Source organism: Carcharodon carcharias, chromosome 28, assembly GCF_017639515.1.
Source record: "Carcharodon carcharias isolate sCarCar2 chromosome 28, sCarCar2.pri, whole genome shotgun sequence".
Taxonomy (NCBI): Eukaryota; Metazoa; Chordata; class Chondrichthyes; order Lamniformes; family Lamnidae; genus Carcharodon; species Carcharodon carcharias.
The window spans coordinates 25,122,718-25,146,241 of record NC_054494.1 but is presented as its reverse complement, the minus strand read 5'-3'; the positions used below and the strand labels follow the sequence as shown (position 1 = coordinate 25,146,241).

General features: G+C 43.1%; 1 protein-coding gene across 1 annotated transcript in view; it reads right to left on the bottom strand.

Annotated features, from left to right (window-relative positions):
- Positions 1-23,524, bottom strand: part of LOC121270852 (elongation of very long chain fatty acids protein 6-like) — a 103,682-nt gene that overhangs the window by 15,283 nt on the left and 64,875 nt on the right. The window contains exon 2 of the mRNA XM_041176391.1: positions 1,152-1,283. Within this exon, the coding sequence (XP_041032325.1) occupies positions 1,152-1,283 (132 nt within the window). The remainder of the gene's footprint in view (positions 1-1,151; positions 1,284-23,524) is intronic.

The window sequence follows — 23,524 nt, the reverse complement described above, 5'->3', positions numbered from 1 at the left end:
CCCCTTGTGGGAGAGTCTAGGGCCAGAGGGCATAATCTCAGAGTAAGGGGTCACCCATTTAAGACAGAGATGAGGAGGAGTTTCTTCTCTGAGGGTAGTGAATCTGTGGAATTCTTTATCACAAAGGGCTGTAGAGGCTGGGTTGTTAAGTATATTCAAGGTAGACAGATTTTTAATCAGTAAGGGAGTCAAGGGTTATGAGGAAAAGGCAGGAAAGTGGAATTGAGGATTATCAGATCAGCCATGATCTCACTGAAAGGTGGAGCAGACTCGATTTGCCAAATGGCTTACTTCTGCTCCTAAGTCTTATGGTCAATGCACCAACTACAGCCAAGAGAGATTGGGTTACTGAACTGCTTCCAGGTTGTCACTTGGGCACATCCAAACCAACAGCAGAATAGTGCTCCACTTCTTGTGGATAAGAGACTTCCTTTTTCTTGGCACTTTCCCATTGCGAGACAGCTAAAATCGAGACCTCAGTCTTGCCCAGTATGATGGGCACAAACCTGTTCTCCATTTGGAGGCCTCTGATATTGATACCGTGTGCTTTTCCAAAGAAACCTTAATGTAGAATCCTTCAAATGCAATCCCCACTTCTGTTAACCTAATTGATTCCCAATGCCTAATTTGTTAAGAATCATGTGAACTTCTTAGTAAATTTAAAAAGCCAACTGGACGTTAAACCTCTACCCTTCATTCAATTTGTTTACTGCTTCTATCAACATTTTTATAGAAATTTATGAATCACTGGACCTGACATAGAAAATTTTCATTACACAAACTACCAGTTTCACAATTTTTGCAAACTGATTATGTTACCCTCTGATGAAAACAATAATCTTTTATCAAAACTCTTAGCTGGTCTTTCCTTGGGCCACTTAACTGCTATGTTCAAAGAACTGAGTGATCATCAAAATCTCATAAACCGCACTTGGCCACTCCTGTCCTTACAGTTGGCCCGTGGAGATTCCTTTACTATTTTCTCTCTTAATTCTGCTCCACGTTTCCCTTCTCTATTCAGCATGTCTGAGACCGTAATCTCAGGAATAAGGGATCGATTCTTTGTCAGCCCCTGCGCAGTGGAACACAATGATCTGTGCTACTTATCATTTAAAAAAAGTATAAATTGCTATGACATTTCAGTCACCCACCTGAATAAAGCAAGGGTCAGTGACCACAAGACTAATGGTTTCCGAAGTTCAAATTTCTTCCGCTCTCTCATGTAATACTGCCCTGCAAAGATCAATGCAGCATAAACTGCAGAAAACAGGAACGACTTGCTCCTAATAAGAAACAGGGGAAAAAGTAATTAATGTTAGATTTTGCATACAGGAGCCTGTGTATACCATCAGCTGATGCCCTGGTGACTTCAATTTCCAGCAAAATTGGAATAACAAACACACCATTCAAATTGATTTGACTGTATTTTTAAGCTTATATATGCAATGAGATACAGGAGTGCCACAGCTCATGGGAGCACTGGTAGGTTGGACTACAGAATAGCAAACTGTGGGCTCTTCGATGGTGATTTACTGATCTCAGCTATTCTGTTACAGGAAGGTGAAGAAACGAATAGAGGCCAAGGACTGCCCGCAAGGAGAAAAATGTTCTCTTCCCCTTGACCTGGTAACAAGAAAAACTTATAAGCTTGAGGTATTGTTCTCAATTATGTCCCATGCCTGAATATTTTCAATCCTTTCCAGTCTAATTTTTATTAAATTGTTTTTCGAGCAGTTAGGTAACTTGGTGTTAATGTAAGCGCAATAGTTACATCTCTCCTTATTACTTTGGTTTTTAACTAAGTAATTTGTTAGTGTCAATGATAATGGTACAAGTCATCATTTTCCACTGTTTCATTTTTAATAGTTTTATGGCATTGCTTCAGGTATGTTCTCTATTTGTTGGCTTCTAACTCATGCGCATCACATTAATTCCAGCAAGTAAGTTGCCCAGGAATTAAGTTAAAATTTCCAATGTGTTTATCCATAATTCTAAACTATTCTCTTTAATTTTCCTCATTTAGCTGTTTTAATTGTAACACATCCAAGCTTTCCCACCCGCACAACCACCCCCACCCCCAAATGGTTTAGTAATTTATCCAGTAGGTATCTGAACCATAATAATCACTGTTTGCATGGCAACTTTTACACTGAAATGTCTCAAAACACTTGGCACAAATAATTATTTTTTGAAGTGCAGTGACTACTGTCATGTAGCCACACAGACTTTGAAGGCAAGTGGTATAAAACACCTCTAGCACAGCCTCACCTGCCAGATACCATTCAGTAGATCTGCTCCATTTTTTCCAGATACCTCAGATAGAGGGATTTCTAATGAGAGGCCCACCCATTACCAGCAAAAGGCTAAATGTCTAAAAAATACTACAACACACAAAAACTATGAGGGGTTTTGATAGAGTAAATAAGGATAAACTGTTTCCACTGCGAACAGGATCAATATTCAGAGTACAAAGATTTAAGATAATTGCCAAAAGAATCTGAGGAGAGATCAGGAGACATTTCTTTGCCCAGCAAGTTGTTATAATCTGAAATACAATGCCTGAAAGGATGGTGAAAGTAGATTCAATAGTAACTTTCAAAAGAGAACTTGATATATAATTGAAAAAGAGAAATATTTATGGGGAAAGAGCAGGGGAGTTGGTCTAATTGGATTGCTATTTCAAAGTGTTGACATAGGCACGATGAGCCTGTGTTGCTTGTATGCTGTATGAGATGATCCTATGAAAGGCTCATGAGAACCTAACTGCTGACGGAAAAGTGGTTAATGATATTCTTCAGGCATTCTAATTTGTTCAGGCAGAAGTCATAAGTGAAATTATATAGCAGAAGGGTGTAATTCCATTGACTGGTGAGATGTGGGTTCTTACTTCCATGTAAGTCCTAATCCCAGTTGAGCCATCAAGGGAGATAGAAAGCAGAATTTGAATGGTTCTCCAAAGGAAAGGAAAGGAAAACAATAACTTACAATAACTCACAAACCCACCATACTCCAAATCAAACAAATTACATTTATACCTTTAAATGTTCCAAGGCAACTTACAGCAGCAACTGTCAAACAAAATTTATCACCGAGGCACATAACAAGACAGTACAATAGGTTGATCAAAGGCTTAAAATTGGTAGTTTTTCAGGAAATAATATTTGAAAAATCCCAAAAGTTTCCTAAAATGTCAAAGTAGTTTAACTCCCCCCCCCCCCCCCAGCCCCCAACACTCCGATTTAAACTGGAAGCTATAAGTTTTTCAAGTCTGGTTCTCCGTTCTTCACAAAAGGCAAATGAGGCAGGAAAATAGGTTAAGAAACTCCAGGTTTTTGAAGTAAACATTGTTTATCTTTCAGTTTTCTTTAAATGGACCATTATTCAATGTCGAGTGCAGCTTGTTCAGCAGTTTACAACTAAAAGTATAATTAGTCATGCTGACATGTAGGAACTTATTGCTTAGGATCTGAAGAATAAGACAGATGGAGGAATTCACTGAGCCCTGCCCCCAAAGTCTTATCACCGTGGTAATAAATCTAATCTTGCATTGTCCAAGCAGACATGAATGGTTGTTCAGCCATTTTCTTCCCTATTATTAGTGAGCAAACTGCACCCTGTTGTTTATACTCCATTTTCTTTATAATAGTTGACATCTGCAATGAAACAGCTGATCTCTTATCACACTGTGAAGAGAGGAGTACACTACTAAAACATGTGCAACAGGTAAAGGAAGTAGATGTAAGATGTTATCATCAGGAACAGGTTCAGCAGCTGTCACATGGCCCGATGATGCACTCTGTAGATTTTGTGAGACGTGCTTGCACCAAGTTTCCCACAGGTGCCACATTGAGCAAATTCCACTGACAGTCTATCTCCAACTTTTGGCAGCATTTAATGATGATCACCTTAAGGGTACAAATTTGTACTCTGCCTTTCCTGAGGAACATTCCTTCAATCGTAGCATTACAATTGTTTTTAGAATCTGTCTTTATTTTTGCTGCAAAAATGCTTTTTCAACAACTCCAACATAAGAAAAATGACCCCCAGCTCCTCGCAGGAAATTATAAGGAGAACCAGCATTGAGCTGGAGTGGAGAAACTAGACAGAGGGGAGAGATTAGACAGAGGGAAGATTAGGAGTAGTGACCAAGAGTTTAATCAAAATGATAGGGTCTGAGAGGTCTTTAAAGGCAGACTGAGAAGTGGAAAGGCAGGGGCATTTAGATAGGGATTTCCAAAAAGTAGGATTGTGGTAGCATTGGGCCACCAGTGGTGGGCTGAAAAGGTAGATGGTTACTCAAAAGCCTGTGTCAGAAGAAACAAATGTTGGGGAGATTGCAGCAAAAGGGATCGGGCAAAAAACAGGGAAGGACAATTAACTGGAGAGACAACAGAAAAAACTTAAATTTATATAGTACCTTACACAACTTCAGGATGTGCCAAAGCGTTTTACTGCCAATGAAGTGTAGTCATGTAAAGAACTGCAGCAGCCAATTTGTGTGCAGCAAGCTTCCACAGAATAATTAGATATAAGACCAGATGATCTATTTTAGTGATGCTTGCTGAGTGAGATTGAACTGAACACAGGGGAGAACTCCCTTCTCTTTGAAACAATACCATGGGATCCACCTCAAGTAACCTCAATGAGTATATCTTTACATTTCCAGTCCTTGCTTTCTGCTGCCTCTGATCTTTCCTGACCCATTATAAGCTTTTCCTGCCTCACTTACTGGAATTATTTTCACCTAATTAAAGTTAATAAGAGTTGCATGGGCTGGAGGTTTGGTACACGTCAGGAACCACCCCCTCAGCTGTTATAGGTGAGGAGCTCCCTCTACTGCACAACCCAACAATTTAACTCTTCACATTGGTAGACCTTAAGGTTCTGTTCAGAACACTATTTTACTTGTGAAGCTTCACAGCAGTCCTTCCCCTTCCCTGTCATTATGCATTAGGCAAGGTTGAAGTCAGTCTTTTGAGGTGAAGAGCAATCTCCAAGCAGTTCTTTAACCAATGGCATTCTAACTTCACAGAAACAAAACAAAGCTGTCACATGCTTAAAATTTGATAATCCTGTAATAATCTAATAAAACACATGGGGCAGATTTTCCGGGTCTTGCTTCTAAGGATACTGGATTGCTTGGCTCCCTTCTGGGCACACTCTTCTCCTTGCTCAATTTTTCTGCACTGCCCGCATCCTTCAGGCACAGGAATAGAGCCCACAATGTGACATCCCCGTAACCCTTACTGAATCAGCCGTAACTCAGTGATAGCACTTTCCCTAGCCAGATTAACAGAATATCTGATCACTTAGCTCCTTACTGGATCTTACATTGTGCAAACTGGTTGCTGCATTTCCTGACATTAAGACCTGTGCCTACACTTCTAAGGTACTTCACTGGCTATGAGGCACTCTGGGCCATGTTGAATACATGAAAGGCACTATAATAAATGCAAGTCCTCTCTTTCTTAAAAGCAGACAATCATCAGCAGTGATTTTAAGGCTTTCTTGCTGCAAGATGATGAATTAAAATTAAGATAATTTCCTGTAGACCTTCAGAGGACAACACCACAGTCCAGCAATCAACTTATGAAAACTGAATAAATAAATTAAATTTCAGCACTCCCTTTCATAAAGGTTTCAGACCTTAAAATGATCTTAATGCTTTATGCTTCATTATTTCTAGGTCTCAATTTATTTTTCTGAGGGGAGGTAGAAAATTGATGCAACTCCAAAGTTTCAAGATTTTGATATCAATGATGATAATGGTGTTACAGATCTCTCTACCCTGCTATTAAATCCCATTTGGGATGATGCATGCAATATTATTAATTGCATGGGATGCCCTTACTGCTAGTTAAATTCCAGAGGTCTTTTAGATTGCTCCTTTTTTTGCGTAGCTGTAACATTACATTTAGTCAGGAAAACATCAGCATTTTTTGAATTCCATTTCATTTAAGGTATCAGGTGCATAACATGCACATCATGCTGAAATTGCAAACTGAAGCTGAAGTTATTGTGCAAGAAGATTGACTTATTTTGAATTAGATTATACTGACACAATAAACTTGTTATTTGCCATAATTGGAGTTTTTACTAAGTATTACAAAGCATTTACAGCACATAAACAGGCCACTCAGCCCAATGGGTCTCTGCTCTACACAAGCCTCTTCCCACCCTTCATCTAATCCCAACAACATAACCTTCTATTCTTTACTCCATCATGTGTTATCTAGATTCTGCTTAAATGCTAATCTTATGTTAGCGAGTTGCACATTCTAACCACCCTAAGGGTAAAGAATTTCTCCAGAATTTCTTACTGGACCTATTAGTGGCTTTCCAATATTTACAGCCCTAGTTCTGGTCTCCCCTGCAATTGGCAACATCTTCTCTATGTCTACCTTATCAAATTCTTTCATAATATTAAAAACCTCCATTAGGTCATCCCTCAGGAGCTGAAACCTTTGAAGGTGATGGTATCCTCATAACTCATGACTGCTGCCAGGATACCAGACATTGCCCTACTTGACTCACTGCTCATTGTTACACACCAGCTGGACACTGAGGGAGTGAAATTCCTTTTGGTTCCTGTATAGAACAGAGCTGACATGCTGCATCTGCAAAGCATACAATCGATAACAGCCTGCACCACAGGGGAGCCTGCAATCCTTGCTAAGCCCAGAGCTCATTCCACCTGCTAAGCTCTGGCAAGAGAGAATGAAATGTAAAAAAATAAAAACAAAAAAACTGCGGATGCTGGAAATCCAAAACAAAAACAGAATTACCTGGAAAAACTCAGCAGGTCTGGCAGCATCGGCGGAGAAGAAAAGAGTTGACGTTTCGAGTCCTCATGACCCTTCGACAGAAGGGTCATGAGGACTCGAAACGTCAACTCTTTTCTTCTCCGCCGATGCTGCCAGACCTGCTGAGTTTTTCCAGGTAATTCTGAGAATGAAATGTAGTTAGCTCTTGAGTACAGAACCTCAATGACCTCCCTTATGCAACAGTGGATGACAAACTGCAAGGTGTTGTAAATATCTCCAGCTACAACTGGTAAAGAGTCAGACACATCGCTATGATTACACCTTCACAGAAACTAGCAACGTGGTCCTTGCCCTATTCTTGAGGTTGCAGTTGTGGCTACAGCAGATGCCATATTGTAATGAGAATGCCCTTACTGAAGTGCAGACATCTCAAACATTGTTCTGCGCTGAGATTTAGGTTGGAGAATTGCTCTCTGAACACAGTGGGTGGATATGGCCTCCTGCTGAGAGCCCTTCTCCATTAGTCTAGCCTGCTCTGCTCATCCTCTGCTTATTCTCCGAGTCATGTCATATTCTAAGGCGTATGTCTAACATTGTACCCATATCTGACAGCAACTGGTTTGTACAGAAGCTTTGAAGTGAGCAAAAAGTCCTTCAGCACCTGCCTCAACATTCCCTGTAGACTTTTGCAACTTGAAACAGCTACAGAAAACACTAAACATTTATAGAATTGAAGCAACATCCAGAATAAGTCAACCAACAACTAACCTGTTAGTAGCTGAGAATCCCTTAAATACTGCTTCCCACTGATCATGTGATCTGCCTGCTCTATATTTCTGGCAAATGTTAAACGTGTGCACACTGATGTTCTCACCAATATGGCATCTGGTGATTCGCCACACAAGCGTGCACACACAAACATCATTTTGGACCTTTTAAGGGCAATTGTAGCACCAAAACAATGTGTGCTAACGAGTCCATTTTCTCATCCTTTCAGTTTGGCAGTCTCAAAAAAAAACACAATAAAAGCAGTAGACAGTGCAAGTTTAGTCAGGTCAGCTTCTATAGCTCCCATTTGTTTTCTTTTCCATAAATCTACAGGTCAGTACTTTCGCTTCCTCATTTTAACTGCAGGAACATTCTATTTGTTTTGTTACGGTACAGCCTCATTTAAAGTTGTATGTCCCTTTAAGATCACAAAGTCTAATAGTGGAGCCCCCTCCAAGAGCAGGTCTTGCAGCAACTTACTTCCTTTCTTCCTCAGAGCTTAAGATTCTCTTTGAATGAGAAACCATAGTAACTGAAGTCCACAGGCTTTACACCTATTGCTCATCAGACGCCAAGACCTTGATTTTAGCCAAGATTGGGAGCCATTGAGAGAATGTGTGACATTTCTCTGCTGAAAAAGAGACATTGAAGCATACTTGCTTGTGGCAGGCTCAGGGGGACAGCTACAGCAGAAGCCTGCACACAGAGTGTTTCTTCACCCTCTTGGCCATGGAAATGGCACTGAGGATTGCAAAGAGGAAAGAAGGAATAAACTTAAGAATGAAATTCACCAGCTTTTGCAGTATGAAGGAATTTGTGTCTTTTTTTGTTATTGTTAGGAACTAGAGATAGTTTTAAGCGATTTATATTTGTATTTCTAGGAACAAGATATAGCTTTAAGTTTATTTTTTTTATTTTTCAGTTAAATGGGTGAAACCTGGGTTTAGTTTCATTCAGAATGTTGCCTGCAAGTCTGTGGGTTTATTTGTAAAGCTGTATTTTAATGAGGTTTTACAACCCTTGAAGTGGTTTAGGGAAGTTAAAACAAAGTAGAAAAACTGGGCTGTTACCTAGCAACAGGAGGCTCACAGAGAGAGAGAGACAGAGAAACAGAAAGTTTGTGTTCAGTTGGTGATTATGATCCAAGGTAAAGGGAGCAGTTTAAGTCTCTCGCTAGCTGGAATACTAGCAGATTGCTGAGGAAAATAAGTCTAAGGATCTTAGATTAATTGCTCTAAAGTTAAAATAACAGTGAATGTCAAATGAGTTCTGTATCTCATGGGAGATATCCAGTTGCCAGCAATCTACTGGGAGGGGGAACTGCAGGGGGCAAGTCCTAAAAGGAAAAGGAGAAAAGTCCCAAGACTTTTTAAAGTTAAATCAGAGGCCCAGGACAGCAATCTGGAACAAAATCCTAAACAAAGACAGAATTACCTGGAAAAGCTCAGCAGGTCCGGCAGCATCGGCGGAGAAGAAAAGAGCTGATGTTTCGAGTCCTCATGACCCTTCAACAGAACTGAGTGAATATTAGGAGAGGGATGAAATATAAGCTGGTTTAAGGTGGGGGTGTGTGCGTGGTTGTGGGGGGAGCAAGCAGTGATAGCAGATAATCAAAAGATGTCACAAAAGATGGAACAAGATCCTGTTCAGTGAAGTTAAAGTAAGGAGCTGAGGAAAAGGTTCCGTATTAAAGAGAGAAGGCTGCTTGGAGCAAAATCAAGGCAAAGTGGGCTTGCAAGAAGCCAAAAGATCCAAGGAGACAGCCAAAGGTTGATGACTACTTACTATGGGCACATGAAGCACTGGTGTTCTGTTGGTACGGCTTAGTATCTGAGCGAGAGTGCATGGAAGGTGAAGCTTAAATGCACGTGGCAATCCAGGGGAGAGGAACATCAGAAGTAGAAATCGAAACCCTCCTGGAGGTGGAACCTTGTGGAAGGTGTCTGAGAAAAAGTGTCATTTGGGAGAAGATTCCGAAGTGACTTCAAGAGTGGAGATTGGAACCCCTCGTGTGAAAGATGGAGTTCAGTGAGACCCAAAGCCATGAGGTTGGCTCACGCTGTGGCAAGCATCTGTGGGGTGGGTGGGTGAGGTGAAACAGAACTGATGAGAGATCCATAGCATCTGCTTGGGGTGGCATTTGATACTTGGTTTCAAATGAGGTCTGTCTGATCACAGGTCACCTATTAGTTTACATAGACTGTGTACTTACTGTGAACATTAGAGAATAAGATAGCTTTTGTAACTTGTGTTATCCTACAAATCTGTATACATCAGTAAAGCTAGAGTTATGGGTGAAGGAGTATTGTAATATAGTTCATCTTTTTTTGTTTAATAAATATTCTATTCTTTGGTTAAAAATTCATCAGCTGACTCCAATGACTCTGTTCGGTAGCCACCCTCGATGTTTCTAAACACAAAATAAAAGCTAGGATCTATCAAGCCATACTGCACCCTGACTTGTCCAGTAGTAACATCAGCTGGGATCATAAGATGATTCAGAATATGAAGTGAACAGCAAAGATAGGCTACTAGATAGGTTGAAGAGTCAAATATAATAGAAATAAATAACACATCACACATATTAAAGCCTGAAAATTGTAGGAAGAAGAAAAGCCTTCAGGACACAAGAAAACTGAGATTTTAGAATCTGTTAAACACAGATTAATATTAGACATAGTGCTTAACTTGCTGACATTGCCTGGGGTAGGTGATTAAATACAGGTAAAACATTCTATAAGCCAATACTGAGAGTGGTAAGAATGTGGAAGATGCGACCACAAACAATAGTTCAAATAACAAAACAAATTTAAGGGAAAGTAGGTAAGCATCTGAGGGGAGAAAGAAATAAAAGGATATATTGATTGGGTTAGATGAAGAGGAGTGTGGAACATAAAAGCCAGAATAGATCAATTGGGACGAATGGCTTGTTGGATGATGGAGCAATATTAACTTTCCTTTTGATGGACAGGAGAGGTTTGGTAGGAGGTGGGGTGGAGGGAGTTCAACTGTTTGAAATCAGCAACCCAAGCCCAAACCACTGCAAGAATACTTAAATCCAAATCAGCCACAGTGGAGTTGTTGGGGAGCGGGGTTGGTTCGGAGTATTCTGCGCTGGAAACCTGGGTCAGTGAGTTTAATAACATTACTGAGGCTGGTTCCTCAAATTTTCATGGCTGTCAAATTTGAATGGCTGAGGTTCAGGTTTTCCAGGAGCAGCATTTTCCCGTCAGGGCCTGCTTGCCAACACGTAAAATGACACATGGTGACGTCAGGCATGCATCCCGATGCCAAGTCCGCTGCGCGCCCACTGAACTGTCAAAGGCCTATTAAGGCCTGTTAAAAACTAATTAAAACAATTAAATGAGCTGTCCATCCAAACTTAAGGTTGGCAGGCAGGTGAAGAGTCCAGGTGGACTTCAGAAAAAACATGAAACCTCGTCCACGGGTGGGATTAGGTTTCATGAGGGATTTAAAATGTGTATAAAATTTTTAGACAAAAGTAATCAACATGTCCCTGCTCATGAGGGGACATGTCAGGGATATTTTTTTCTCCCTTGAGTAAATTTTTCAAACTTGAGCCGATCTCCCTGAAGCAGCATTTTGCCTCAGGGAGATCTGTGCTCTCTCACACGCATGTGCAAGAGAGCACATTCACAGCTGAGGGAAACCGTATAGCCCCAGCCTGCACAGGGAGCACGTAGCACTTCCGGGCAGATTTCACGCTGGTCGGGCCTTAATTGGCTCGTCCACAAAGAATGGCGGCGCACCCCCAACTGGGGGGCGCCGATCAGGAATCTGCCCACCCACTCACAACACCCCCACCCACCCCCCATGGGGGGAAAATGCTGCCCCAGGGCTTGTTCCAGGACTTGCATAAACCTGGCAAATAAGGGGAGACAGAAGCTGCCAGATCCAGCAGGTAAGTGCTTTTCCAGCACCGCTTTTGGGTCAAGTACTTATTTCCAAACCCCTCAAAGCAAAGTGCTGCAATCTGTGATATTCCCCCTACCCCCAATTAGCTGAATCCACCACAATATCTCCCTCCATCAATCTCTCCCTCTCACAATCTCTCCAACTCTGCAGACTCTCACTCCATCCTCACTGCTATGCTCCAAGGCAACCCACCGTTCCCCGATCTTTTCAATTTCTGGGTATCATCCCCAATGGTCCTCAGCTGCAGCTCTGTACTACTGCCTTTCCAGTGCGTCAGTCTCTCAATCTGGCCAGCTGCCAGACAGGAAAGAGAGTAAAAATAGTACAATAAAGTCTGGCTATTAAATTTGGCAGCACCTCCTCCTTCCCAGTATTGCCGGGTTTCCCTGCCCTGACACTGCTGCTTCCCCATAAATATCAGGCCCCATGTGAAATCTGAACTTCAACACAATGAAAACATATGCAGGGAGGGCAAGCATTCTACGATGAACACATTGTATGCTGCAAATGAGGGAGATGGGCTGAAAAAGGCACAATATAAAATATGAAGCACTTCATATATTGACTTGTAGTTGTGGGAGCCTTCCTTCTTGCATCCCCAGCATTGCACAAATCAGCAACAATGATCAGCAATGGTCAATCAGCAAAACTCAGTGATGCTAAACTGCAAATAAATAGGGATGAGTCAGACTGTGGGAGACTATGTTCAGTGAAACTAATTGACTATAAAGACACAAGGGAAGGGTCTGGTGGAGAGGACTGTATCATTAATAAAACTAACTGCACTACTGGACAAAAGGACTAAAAACAGCTCATTAATAAAATATCAAAGAACTGATTTTACTTTACTCACAATGTGAGCTCGATAATGCCCCATCTCCTGAATAATCCAGATAGCCCCCTACCCTCTAAAAGCTTCATGCCCTGGAGTTTCTGCTTGAATGCACTGCTTTGTTCAGCATCATACCCCTAATATCAGAGTAACCAGTGCAAAAGATTGTGGAATTTTAACTGCGAACTGCAAACAGCACAATGTAAATTAGCATGCTTTTTTAAGTTAGTTTAAAGAACACTGCATTAGGAGCAGGCCCCACTCACTAAACATGGCCACATTCCCAAAGGTGAATTAATCATTATTGGGAGTTTCTGCTAAACGTTCTTGTTTGCTGGCCTTCGAGGACAATCCAAAAATTAAGCTGGGATATTTAGGTGCAAGGCCACTATTATGAATGTTAGTAGGGGTGTTTTGAAAGGTTTTGAATGTTTGTTTTAAATTTGCTAAGGAATTGACTACTGCATCCCAAACTAATGAGAAAATAGTTTTGACATTTTTTTTAAAAAAGGAAGTAATTGGCCAGGATTTTGTGCAACCTAGCAGGGAGGCGAAGGCAGACTGGAAGCAAGGCCCTCCCATTCCAACTCCCGTTTCCAGAGCCATTTTGCTCCAGTCGGCCAATTAATGCCCAGCAGGCAGGGTGGCTGACCATTCACCAGCTGGAAGCAGAGAATGAGGCAGTGGCCATATTGTCAGTTGACACAGTCAGTTGTTTAAAAGGCCGCTCGCAACGGCACGCTGCCTCAGACCACCTTTGCTGCACCCTTCAGCCCAGCAGTCTCTGAAGAACTCCTGAGAAAAGATGCTCTTGTGAGCATGGTAGACAGAAGATTCCATGTTACCCCACAGTTCAGTGATGACTCTGCCTGTGCTCCTCCAAGCTAAGGGTAAGGCGGAATGTCATCTTTCTCCAGGAACAGAAGGTGGAGATCACCGCAAAAGATAAAAGGTGGAGACACCTCCCACTCCACCAAACCAAGCAAGCATGGAGGGGGATTGTGGAGGAGGTCAGCAGCCGTGAGGTTGTCCAGAGTACCATGCTGCAGTGCCTCAAGTGTGTCAACCATCTTCTTTGCTCCACACCTCAATTCCCTTGGGAGGCAGTAACTGGACAAGTATGAGGGTTTGGATGCTGGAGAGGGAGTGTCCACCATGAAGCTGGCAACTGATTGAGGCTGCAGCATGAGCCTGGCACTGCCAAAGTTGCTCCAGACTCCAGAGTGTACCATCAACTAACATGCTTGCTGAACAGGTGTTGTGTCTGCTCTTGTGGAGCGACTGACATTCTTCCGTTTCCCACTGGAAAGAAGAGCTCAAAACTTCAAGAGAAGGGCCCAAACTAATGGTGGAATCCCAATTCATGCAATCCTAATGCCCACGGAGGAGACAACTCTAGAGTTGGCAGGGCATTACAGTGACGCTCCATCACAGACGATGAGAACGAAGCTCAGTTACATGAGGGTGGGTAACCTCATGACCTGGCACAAGGGTACCTCAGACGATCACAAGGGATGGTATTACTGTGTCCTCCACTGGACATACATCAATCTGAATAACAGCTGACTCTGTACGCTCACATCTGGAGGGGTGAAAACTACTGATCCTTCTGTTCTCTTGCACAGGTCAGCATTGAAATACCAAGCTGCCATTTCCAGGGAGCATTTGTTCCAAAAAAGCTTTCCATGAAGGTCACTAGTCTCTTGATAGAGGAGGCCATGTGCACTGATGAAGGGAAATGCCATCACTCATGGCCTGGATGGACTCCTCTACTGTCCGGGCCAGGGTGCACATGCCCTCTGGAAGTTCCACCAGATCTTCATGCTGAACGTCCAGCATCTGCCTCCCTATTTGACTACTCTAGAGATGCATCATCAGCTCAAGGCTCAGTATGAGGAGGAGGGGGTTCCAGAGGCTGAAGTGTCATATCATTCCCTTACAACCTTGAGCAGCTCAGATACTTCACCTCTGTGGATCTAGGTTTGCAAGTAGATTCGGGCTCAAAATCTCAGGCAAGCACCACACACGTGCCTGATAAGCTGTTGGAGGCTATGTCAGCCAAGGCCAAAGACATTCGGAGGAATGGTTGTGGCTGTTGGAGGTTGGTCATCTCAGCTCCAGGACATCACTGCAAGAGTTCCTCAGGGCAATGTCCTCAACCCAACCATCTTCAGCTGCTTCATCAATGACCTTTCTTTCATCATAAGGTCAGAAGTGGGGATTTTCTCTGATGATTGCACAATGTTCAGCACTATTCGTGGCTCCTGAAACAGTCCAGGTCCAAATGCAGCAAGACTTGGACAACATCCAGGCTTGGGTTAACAGATGGCAAGTAATATTTGTGCCACACAAGTGCCAGGCAATGACCATCTCCAACAAGAGAGAATCCAACCATCGCTCCATGATGTTCAATGGCATTCCAATCACTGAATCCCCCACTATCAACATCCCGGGGGTTACCATTGACCAAAAACTGAACTGTACTAGCCATATAAATACTGTGGTTACAAGAGCAGGTCAGAGGCTAGCAATCGTGCAACAAGTAATTCACCTGCTGACTTCCCAAAGCCTGTCCACCATCTACAAGGCACAAGTCAGGAGTGTGATGGAATACTCCCCACTTGCCTGGATGAGTGCAGCTCCCCTAACACTCAGGAAGCTTGACACCATTCACAACAAAGCAGCCTGCGTGATTGGCACCACATCCACAAACATTCGCCCCCTCCACCACCGATGCACAGTAGCAGCAGTGTGTATCATCTACAAGATGTAATGCTGGAATTCACCAAGGTTCCTTCAACAGCTTCTTCCAAACCCACAATCACTATCAACAAGGAGGACATGGGGCAGCAGATAGCTGGTAACACCACCATCTGGAAGTTCCCCAAGTCACTCACCATCCTGACTTGGAAATATATTGCAATTCCTTCACTGTTGCTGGGTCAAAATCCTGGAACTCCCTTCCTAACAGCACTCTGGATGTACCTACACCACATGGACTGCAGCGGTTCAAGAAGGCAGCTCACCACCACCTTCTCAAGGGCAGCAAGGGATGGGCTATAAATGCTGGCCCAGCCAGCGAAGCCCACACCCATGGATGAATAATAAAAACGTGGGAAGCCAGGCTCATACTGAGCCTCGAGCTGATGATGCACCTCTAGAGTAGTCAAATAGGGATGTTCAGCATGAAGATCTGGTGGAACTTCCAGAGGGCAAGTGCACCCTGGCCCAGACAGTAGAGGAGTCCATCCAGGCATGAGAGATGGCATTTCCCTTCATCGGTGCACATGGCCTCCTCTATCAAGAGACTAGTGACCTTCATGGAGAGCCAGATTTTTTTTTTCTTTATTTTTTTCATGGGATGTGGGTGTCACTGGCAAGGCCAGCATTTGTTGCCCATCCCTAATTTAACTGAGTAGCTTGTTAGGCCATTGCAGAGGGCAGTTAAGAGTCAACCACACTGCTGTGGGTCTGAAGTCACATGTAGGCCAGACCAGGTAAGAATGGCAGATTTCCTTCCTTAAAGCGAACTGGATGGGTTTTTTTTAAAACAAGAATCAAATGATAATTGTCATGGTCACCATCACTGAGACTACCTTTTTTACCCCAGGTTTATTGATTGAATTTAAATTCCACCAAGCCCCCAGAGCATTAGCTATGACCTCTGGATAACTAGTTCAGTGACATCACCACTACATCATCGTCTCCTGTAGATCCAGCAGACCAGTTGGTGGATGCTGGACATGCACACCGACCTGCATGCCATCATATTATCCATAAGATCAAGGGATCAGTGAAAAGGCAGAGGGGAATGAGACAGCTGAATTCTTTCCAGGTCCCTTCCTTCTCAGCAGCGAGGTACAGGTGTGCAGCACAAGAGAGAGGAGAAGGAATGCCTGCCTTCCACATCTGGGAGCTCCTCTTGCGGCCCTCCTGCCATGAACAGCAGCTCCTCAGCCCTTCTGTCAGTGACACCATTGCCCCAAGCTGCACCTCAGGCAGCCAGAGGACAGCCGCCACTGCAGCTGCCAGTGAGGGAGATACACCACATGGGGACACTGGTAAAAGAATTAAGCAACAACACAAGATGCATTTGGGCCTCAAGAGTGAATAGACAGTTAAGGTTTTTCTGCTTCTGTCCGATGACATATGTAATAAAGGTCATACTGTTTCCTGGAAATTTTCATCTATTGTTGGTGTCCCTCTGGCAATGTAAGTATGCCTTCGGCTGTCCCAAAGGCTGGTTGGGACCATGACAGGTGTGGTCATCTTTCGCATGTTCCAGAAGGACCAAGCAGGAGTGAGCAAGGAACCTGGACTTGGAACCGAGGTAAAAGGCAACATTGTAGGTTGAATGTGGATCTTTATTTGGTTGGATGGCTGCAGTGGGGAGGATCATCTGAACTGAGTGCATACAAGAGTCTCCCATGTCTCCTTTGCACTTACATTTTGGTGCCCTCCGTTTGGCCCCTCACACAGACCAGGATGATGCAGGCGGTCACCAGCTTCCTTGTCCTCATCTGAGGATACCGTGTGCTCCACTAATTCCTTAATGTCCAGGACCACCCCACTCTGCAGCCCAGAGTGTGTAACGTGTAGCAGATGTCAGCAATATAGGAGACCCTCACTGGGATATACTGAGGTGCCCCTGAACGGCCCAGGCACCTGAATCTTATTTTGAGACCACTTGTGATCTAATTGATGGTGGCTTAGGTCACCACATGGCTAGTGTTCTATCATTCCTCCGCCTCCGTCCTAGGGTTCTGTAGTAAATTTAGGTATAGCCTCTCCTGCTGTCTATCAGGGGTCACGTGATGTTCTGGGAGGCCTAAGCGTGGGAAATATTGGGTGTGGGGCTTCCTGATGAGAGTCCTAATCAAACAGATAGCACCTGAAAAGCTCTCTGTAATAAAGTTCATCTGTTTCTTGTTGAAAGCTGCCCGTTCCTTCAAGGCAACAAGAGTAAAATAGCTCTGATGCTGCAGCTCGCCTGGTTACTGCGAGTACATTGAATCTTAAGACAAAGAAAAGGCTACTCACCAGTCATATCACTCTTTGACAGAATCGATCCTTGTGATGCGGCTATGGATGACTGAAGCCAGTATGTCAAGCGCCTTGGGTTTTATTTCGTAGCAAATGAAATTACCATGGAGGAAAAGCAGAAAGACATCCTTTTGAGTGTATGTGGCAGTAAGGCATATAATCTCATTCGCAACCTGATGGCTCTGAGCCCGCCCAATTCTAAGTCCAATGATCGGTGGACCTCATGAAAATGCATTTCCAGCTGAAGCCACCTATAGTAATGCATCATTTTAAATTTAATTTCAGAGTTAGGGCCCCGGGAGAGTCCACTGCAATCTATGTAGTGAACCTAAAGCAAATGACAGGACACTGCGACTTTGGGAACATGTTAAATGATATGCTACGGGACTGATTCGTTTGTGGAGTTCACAATGACGCCATACAGCGCCGTTTACCTGTTGACGTCGACATCAACTTTAAGCATGCCCTAGGGATCTCCCTTGCCATGGAAAGTGTTGCAAGAGACTCAAGCTTTCTAACACATACATGGCGCTGTTCTTCAGGTGTTGCAGGAACCTACTGCCCAGCGTGGTGCGAAAACCAGACCCACAACATCAAAGCAAGATGCAATGTCTGCTGTTAGAAGCATGAAAAGACCTAGTAGAGACACTTCAGGAGCAACTCCAAGAGTGAGTTGTTATAGATGTGGAGGTGACCATGGACCAAACACCTGTAAATTTAAGGAGGCAGAATGTCATTACTGCCATAAGAAAGGTCACGTGGAAAGGCAATGCAGGGCAAACTTGGTGCAGCCCATAAAGCAGCATACCAACATGACTGAATTAAAGAATACAACAGAACCTGAAGCTGGTGACACCGACATTTATTCCCTGTATAACATCACCGCTGCACAAACTGAACCTATTACTGTCACAATCCAAGTTAACGAGAAGCCACTAATATTAGAGGTGGATATGAGTGCCTCTGATGGGAGAGTACATCTTCAAATACCTTAACGAAGGTAGAAAGCCAGTAAACCTGGAGTGGACAACCATTGAATTAAAGACATACACTGGAGAACCTATTCAGGTAAAGGGCATCACCACAGTACCAGTGTCTAACAGGCAACAGACAGTCCAGCTGCCTGTAATAATAGTGAAAGGAAAAGAGCCCAGTCTTTTAGGGCGGGACTGGCTGCATAAGATCAAGCTTGACTGGTCGGAGATATTTCACCTGAAAACAGGAGGAGTTCCTGAACTGCTAAGGAAATATGATATGCTATTTCAAGATGAATTAGGGAAGTCAAAAGGACTGCAGGCCAAGATCTATGTGGATCCTCAGGCGACACCATGTTTCTTCAAGGGCAGACCTGTGTCTTATACGTTGAAGGAGAAGGTGGATGCAGAACTGTGCCGGTTAGAAAAGCTAGGCATCATCCAACCTGTCCAATTCTCAGAATGGGCAGCACCCATAGTTCCAGTGGTTAAGTCTGACCAAACCATATGCATTTGTGGGGACGATAAATTGACCATAATAACGCTGCAAAACTAGACAAGTACCCCATTCCAAGGCTAGATGACTTATGTGCAAGCTGGCTGGAGGCAAGTCCTATACAAAATTGGATATGAGCCATGCTTACCAACAATTAGAATTGAATAGCATGTTAAGAGAATATGTGACTATAAACACATGCGCAAGGGTCTTTATCAGTACACTCGTCCACCCTTTGGAACATTGTCTGCATGCGCTATCTTCCAGAGAAAAATGGAGAGTCTTTTGCAAGGACTTCCCCGAGTGGTAGTATACCTAGATGATGTTCTGATCACAGGGTCAACTGAGACCGAACACTTGGCCAACCTGGAGGAGGTGGTAAGAAGACTCATGGAAGCCATCATGTGATTAAAGAAGGAAAAGTGCACATTTCAAGCATCAGATGTTACTTACTTAGGTCACAGGGTGGATGCCATGGGTTTGCATTCATTAGAAGAGAAAGCTCGGGCAATAAAAGATGCACGCTCACCATCCAATGCAACCAAAGTCAAGTCCTTTCTGGGTATGATCAACTACTATAGCCTCTTCTTGCCTAACTTATCAACTGTGTTGGCACCATTACACGTCTGTTAAAAAAGAATCAACGTTGATTGTGGGATTCACAACAGGAAAAAAACCTTTGTAAAAGTAAAGAAACTGTTTCATTCGTTGTATTTATTGGTATATTGAGACCCATTAAAAGAGTTGGTATTAACATGTCATGCCTCTCCTAATGATGTACGGAGTGTTATCATGTAGAATGGAGAATGGATCAGAAAGGCTCATTGGCTATGTCTTGAGAACCCTCCGCACAGCCGAGAAGGGTTATTCCCAGCTAGAAAAGCATGGTTTAATCGGTGGTATTCGGAGTGAAGAAATTCCACCAGTACCTACATGGACGACATTGCACCATCGTGTTGGACCATAAACCATTAATGGGTTTATTCTATGAGGATAATGCCATTCTGCCAATAGCCTCAGCAAGGATATAACATTGGGCGCTGATATTATCTGCAAATGTGTATATTTTTATGTACTGCCTGTTAATATGGCAATCATCTTGTTAAAACCAACAGGTAGTTAAACAGGTGATGGGTATTAATTATTCCAACTGAATAGAATAAAATGTACAGCTGGAACACACTGTGTGGAAGCCACTAGGAAGTTAAGTGGCACTGAGGAATTGTCCTGGAAATAAACCAGCTCTAACCAAGAGACCTGCCTGGATTAATTCTTCCACCACAACCTCTTATTGTAAGTAACACCACCCTGGCTTACACATTGCAAATGTGGACGCACTCAGTCATCTCCTGTTAACAGATAGCATTGTACATGCTCTGGATCCTTCGCCTGTGTGTGCAAAGCAAATTAGAAATTGGACGAACAGAGATCCAATATTGTCGAAAGTCAGAGATTGTGTTTTGCAAGGATAGTCAAATTTACCTGCATCTGAAGGCTTGAGATCGCTCCATGCCAAAAACACAGGGTTAGGCTGTCAACAAGGATTTTGTTGTGGACATCAAGAGTTGTCGTCCCATCACAAGGTGGAGAATCAATCTTGACAGAGCTTCACAGTGCACATCCAGGAAGATCAAAGATGAAAATGCTTGCATGAAGCTATGTCTGGTGGCTAGGCATTGACAGTGACATTGAAAGAATGGTCAAGCACTGTCTCCATTGTTAGCAACAACAGAAGTTGCCTGTTTCAGCTCCACTGCATCCATGGAGTGGCCTGGTCGACCTTGGGTTAGAGTAAATATCGATATGTAGGACCATTCTTACATACCACGCTTTTGTTGATTGTAGATACACATTCTAAATAAATAGATGTGTATGAAGTCAAATCGCCAACATCGAGCGCAACTATCAAGAAGCTGTGTCACTATTTTAGCATACATTGCCTACCTGAAATCATAATTTCTGATAACAGTACAGCCTTTACCAGCACAGAGTTTCAGAAATTCATGAACCTGAATGAAATTAGACATATCAAAACAGCCCCTTCCCATCCCTCATCAAATGGTTTAGCCGAGAGAGCTGTACAAACTTTCAAGTCTGGTATGAAGAGGTTATCAGAAGGTATTCTTGAATTTCAACTTTCCCACCTTCTTCTCAGTTATCATACAACGCCACATTCGACTACGGGTTCAACACCATCTGAATTATTGATGAAATGGTGCCAACATACATAATTAAACCTGGTGTTTCCAGATTTATAGGGGAAGATGGAGCAGAATCAGAGTAATCAAAAATTGAATCACAATATGCACAGCAAAACTTGCAGAGTGTAGTTAACAATATTCGTGTGAAATTTCAGAAGTGGACCTTGTCGGGTTCCTGAAACCATGTCCTGGAGACTGGTCCATTATCTTTCCAAGTACCAGTGGAAGATAGGATCATTCATAGGCACGTAGATCATATTGGTGTTAGAGAGACATTCCAACAACCAACTGTTCCGTCTGTGATTAATGTTGAAATGTCAATTCCCAAGGTGACAGATCAACCTAGAAGGCATGCCCAATGTCTCTGGAGTTGCCAAAACCAGAACTGCCACTTTCTAATGACGTGTCTCATGCTGCAGTTCCAGTCAATCCTATTAAGAAACCTCAAGTGGTTGGGCTATGCCACTCTAGCCATATAAGGAGAGCACCTCAGAGAATTGATCTTTAACTACCTGAAGCTATACATATGTACATGTTGTTTGATATTCAATGTTTCCCTGTAAGTAGAAATTGTAAAAAAAAAACTAAAGGGAGAGGAAATGTAGTAACTTTGGTCAATAGCCTCTCCTGCTGTCTATCAGGGGTTATGTGATGTTCTGGAAAGCTCTGATCAATGAGCCCTAAGCATGGGCAATCCAGGGAATGGGGCATCCTGAGGAGAATCCTGTAGAACCGCATAAGCTCTCTGTAACAAAGCTTATCTGTTTCCTTTTGAAACCTGTTCGCTCTAAGTCATTACAGGTTCCTCGCTTGTGTCAGCAGGCATCTCTGCGATATCCCTTATTGGCAAGAATCCATCCTTGAAGATGCAAAAGGAGGGCTGAAATGTATGACACCTGGGAGTACTGCAATACTTATGCATTGTGGATGCCCCAGGGTACCATGCACATGCCTGCAGGATTGGTGGTCACACATCAGTTGCATGTTTATGGAGTGAAATTCTTTCCTCTTAATGAAGGCTGCTGGATGGCCTGTGGGGGCCTGAATGGCCACACGCCTACAGTCTGAGACACCTTGCTGGATTCCCCTAACTGCAACGGCCCTGAATCCTCCAGCTCTCTCGGCCAGACTGTCTATATCAGTTTGGTGATACATGGATTGGCTGGCCCTCCTGAAGAGGGTGCCAATCACCACTTTGATGCAGTGATGTGCAGCTGATTGGAAGGTGACACACATTTTCCCAGTGGGTCCTGGGAAGAGCCAGGCACATAGAAATTTAGAGCAAAGGTTACCTTAACAGTCACTGACACAGACCACCTCGTCCGCCAACATGGCTTAAAAATTGCTTATGGCCTCTCGGGAGAGGTGAAGTCTACAGCGATACTTCCTCACTAGCATCAGGTAGCTCATCCATTGTCTGTATATCCTTGCTACAGGGTGGCATCTTCTCTGCACTGGCACCTGTTTGCAGTCCCCTCTCCAGCCCTCTGCTGCTTCCCCATCCCAAGACTGCATCTAAGGGGCCAGGAGGTTGCTGCAACCCCCATCCTCTAAAGGTTCTCCTTCTTGCTGGAGGACCCTCCTCCCAAAAAGGAGTATGCCCAGTCTGTCAGTCTGAACAATTCCCCAACTTAGTAAACCTCTGCAAATTGTGCTATGTAGCCAGCTTCCAAGAAGCACGCAAGAGTAGTCATGATTGATTCATTTTTCGATATTTAAAAACAAACCCTTCATTCCAACTCTTCCTCCTCCCCACCTAACTCCAATTTTCATTTTTCAAGGCACAGATCAGACGATGGTGTGAGATAGTTACAGGGCTGCTCCCACATATGATTGGCCTCCAACTGGAGCTGTGTACCATCATAGTAGAAATCCGCTACTAACGTTACAATTCTGAACGAAAGTGAGGGAGGATGATTAATTTTGAGAAGACAATAAATTAAGGAACAGAAACAGAAAATGCTGGAAAAACTCAGGTCGAGCAGCATCTGTGGAGGGAGAAACAAAGTTAACGTTTCGAGTCCGTATGATTCTTCTTCAGACATATGAACTCGAAACATTAACTGTTTCTATCTTCACAGATGCTGCTGAGTGTTTCCAGCATTATCTGTTTTTGTTTCAGATTTCCAGCATCTGCAGTATTTTGATTTTAATAAATTAAGGAACGCTGACACTGGGCTTCCGTACAATCCTCTGCTTTTATTTGTTTACAATGAATTACATTTATAATCTGGATTAGAGAAAAATCACTTTCATGATTCCTTTGCATGGCTGAAAACAAATATTTTCTGACAGCTGTAAAGACATTTAGTTCTCCATGACCTAGATGTATTGGACAGGGTTCAGAAAAGTGACAGCAATGATTCTGGAAAACGAAATTCAAAATTATATGTGTAGGCTGACAAGACTAAAATGGAAAACATTTTTTTTATTGAAGATTGATAGACATGGTCCAAGTCTTTGAAATATTGTAAGGATGGGATCATATTGATGTGAAGAGTTTTTAAATT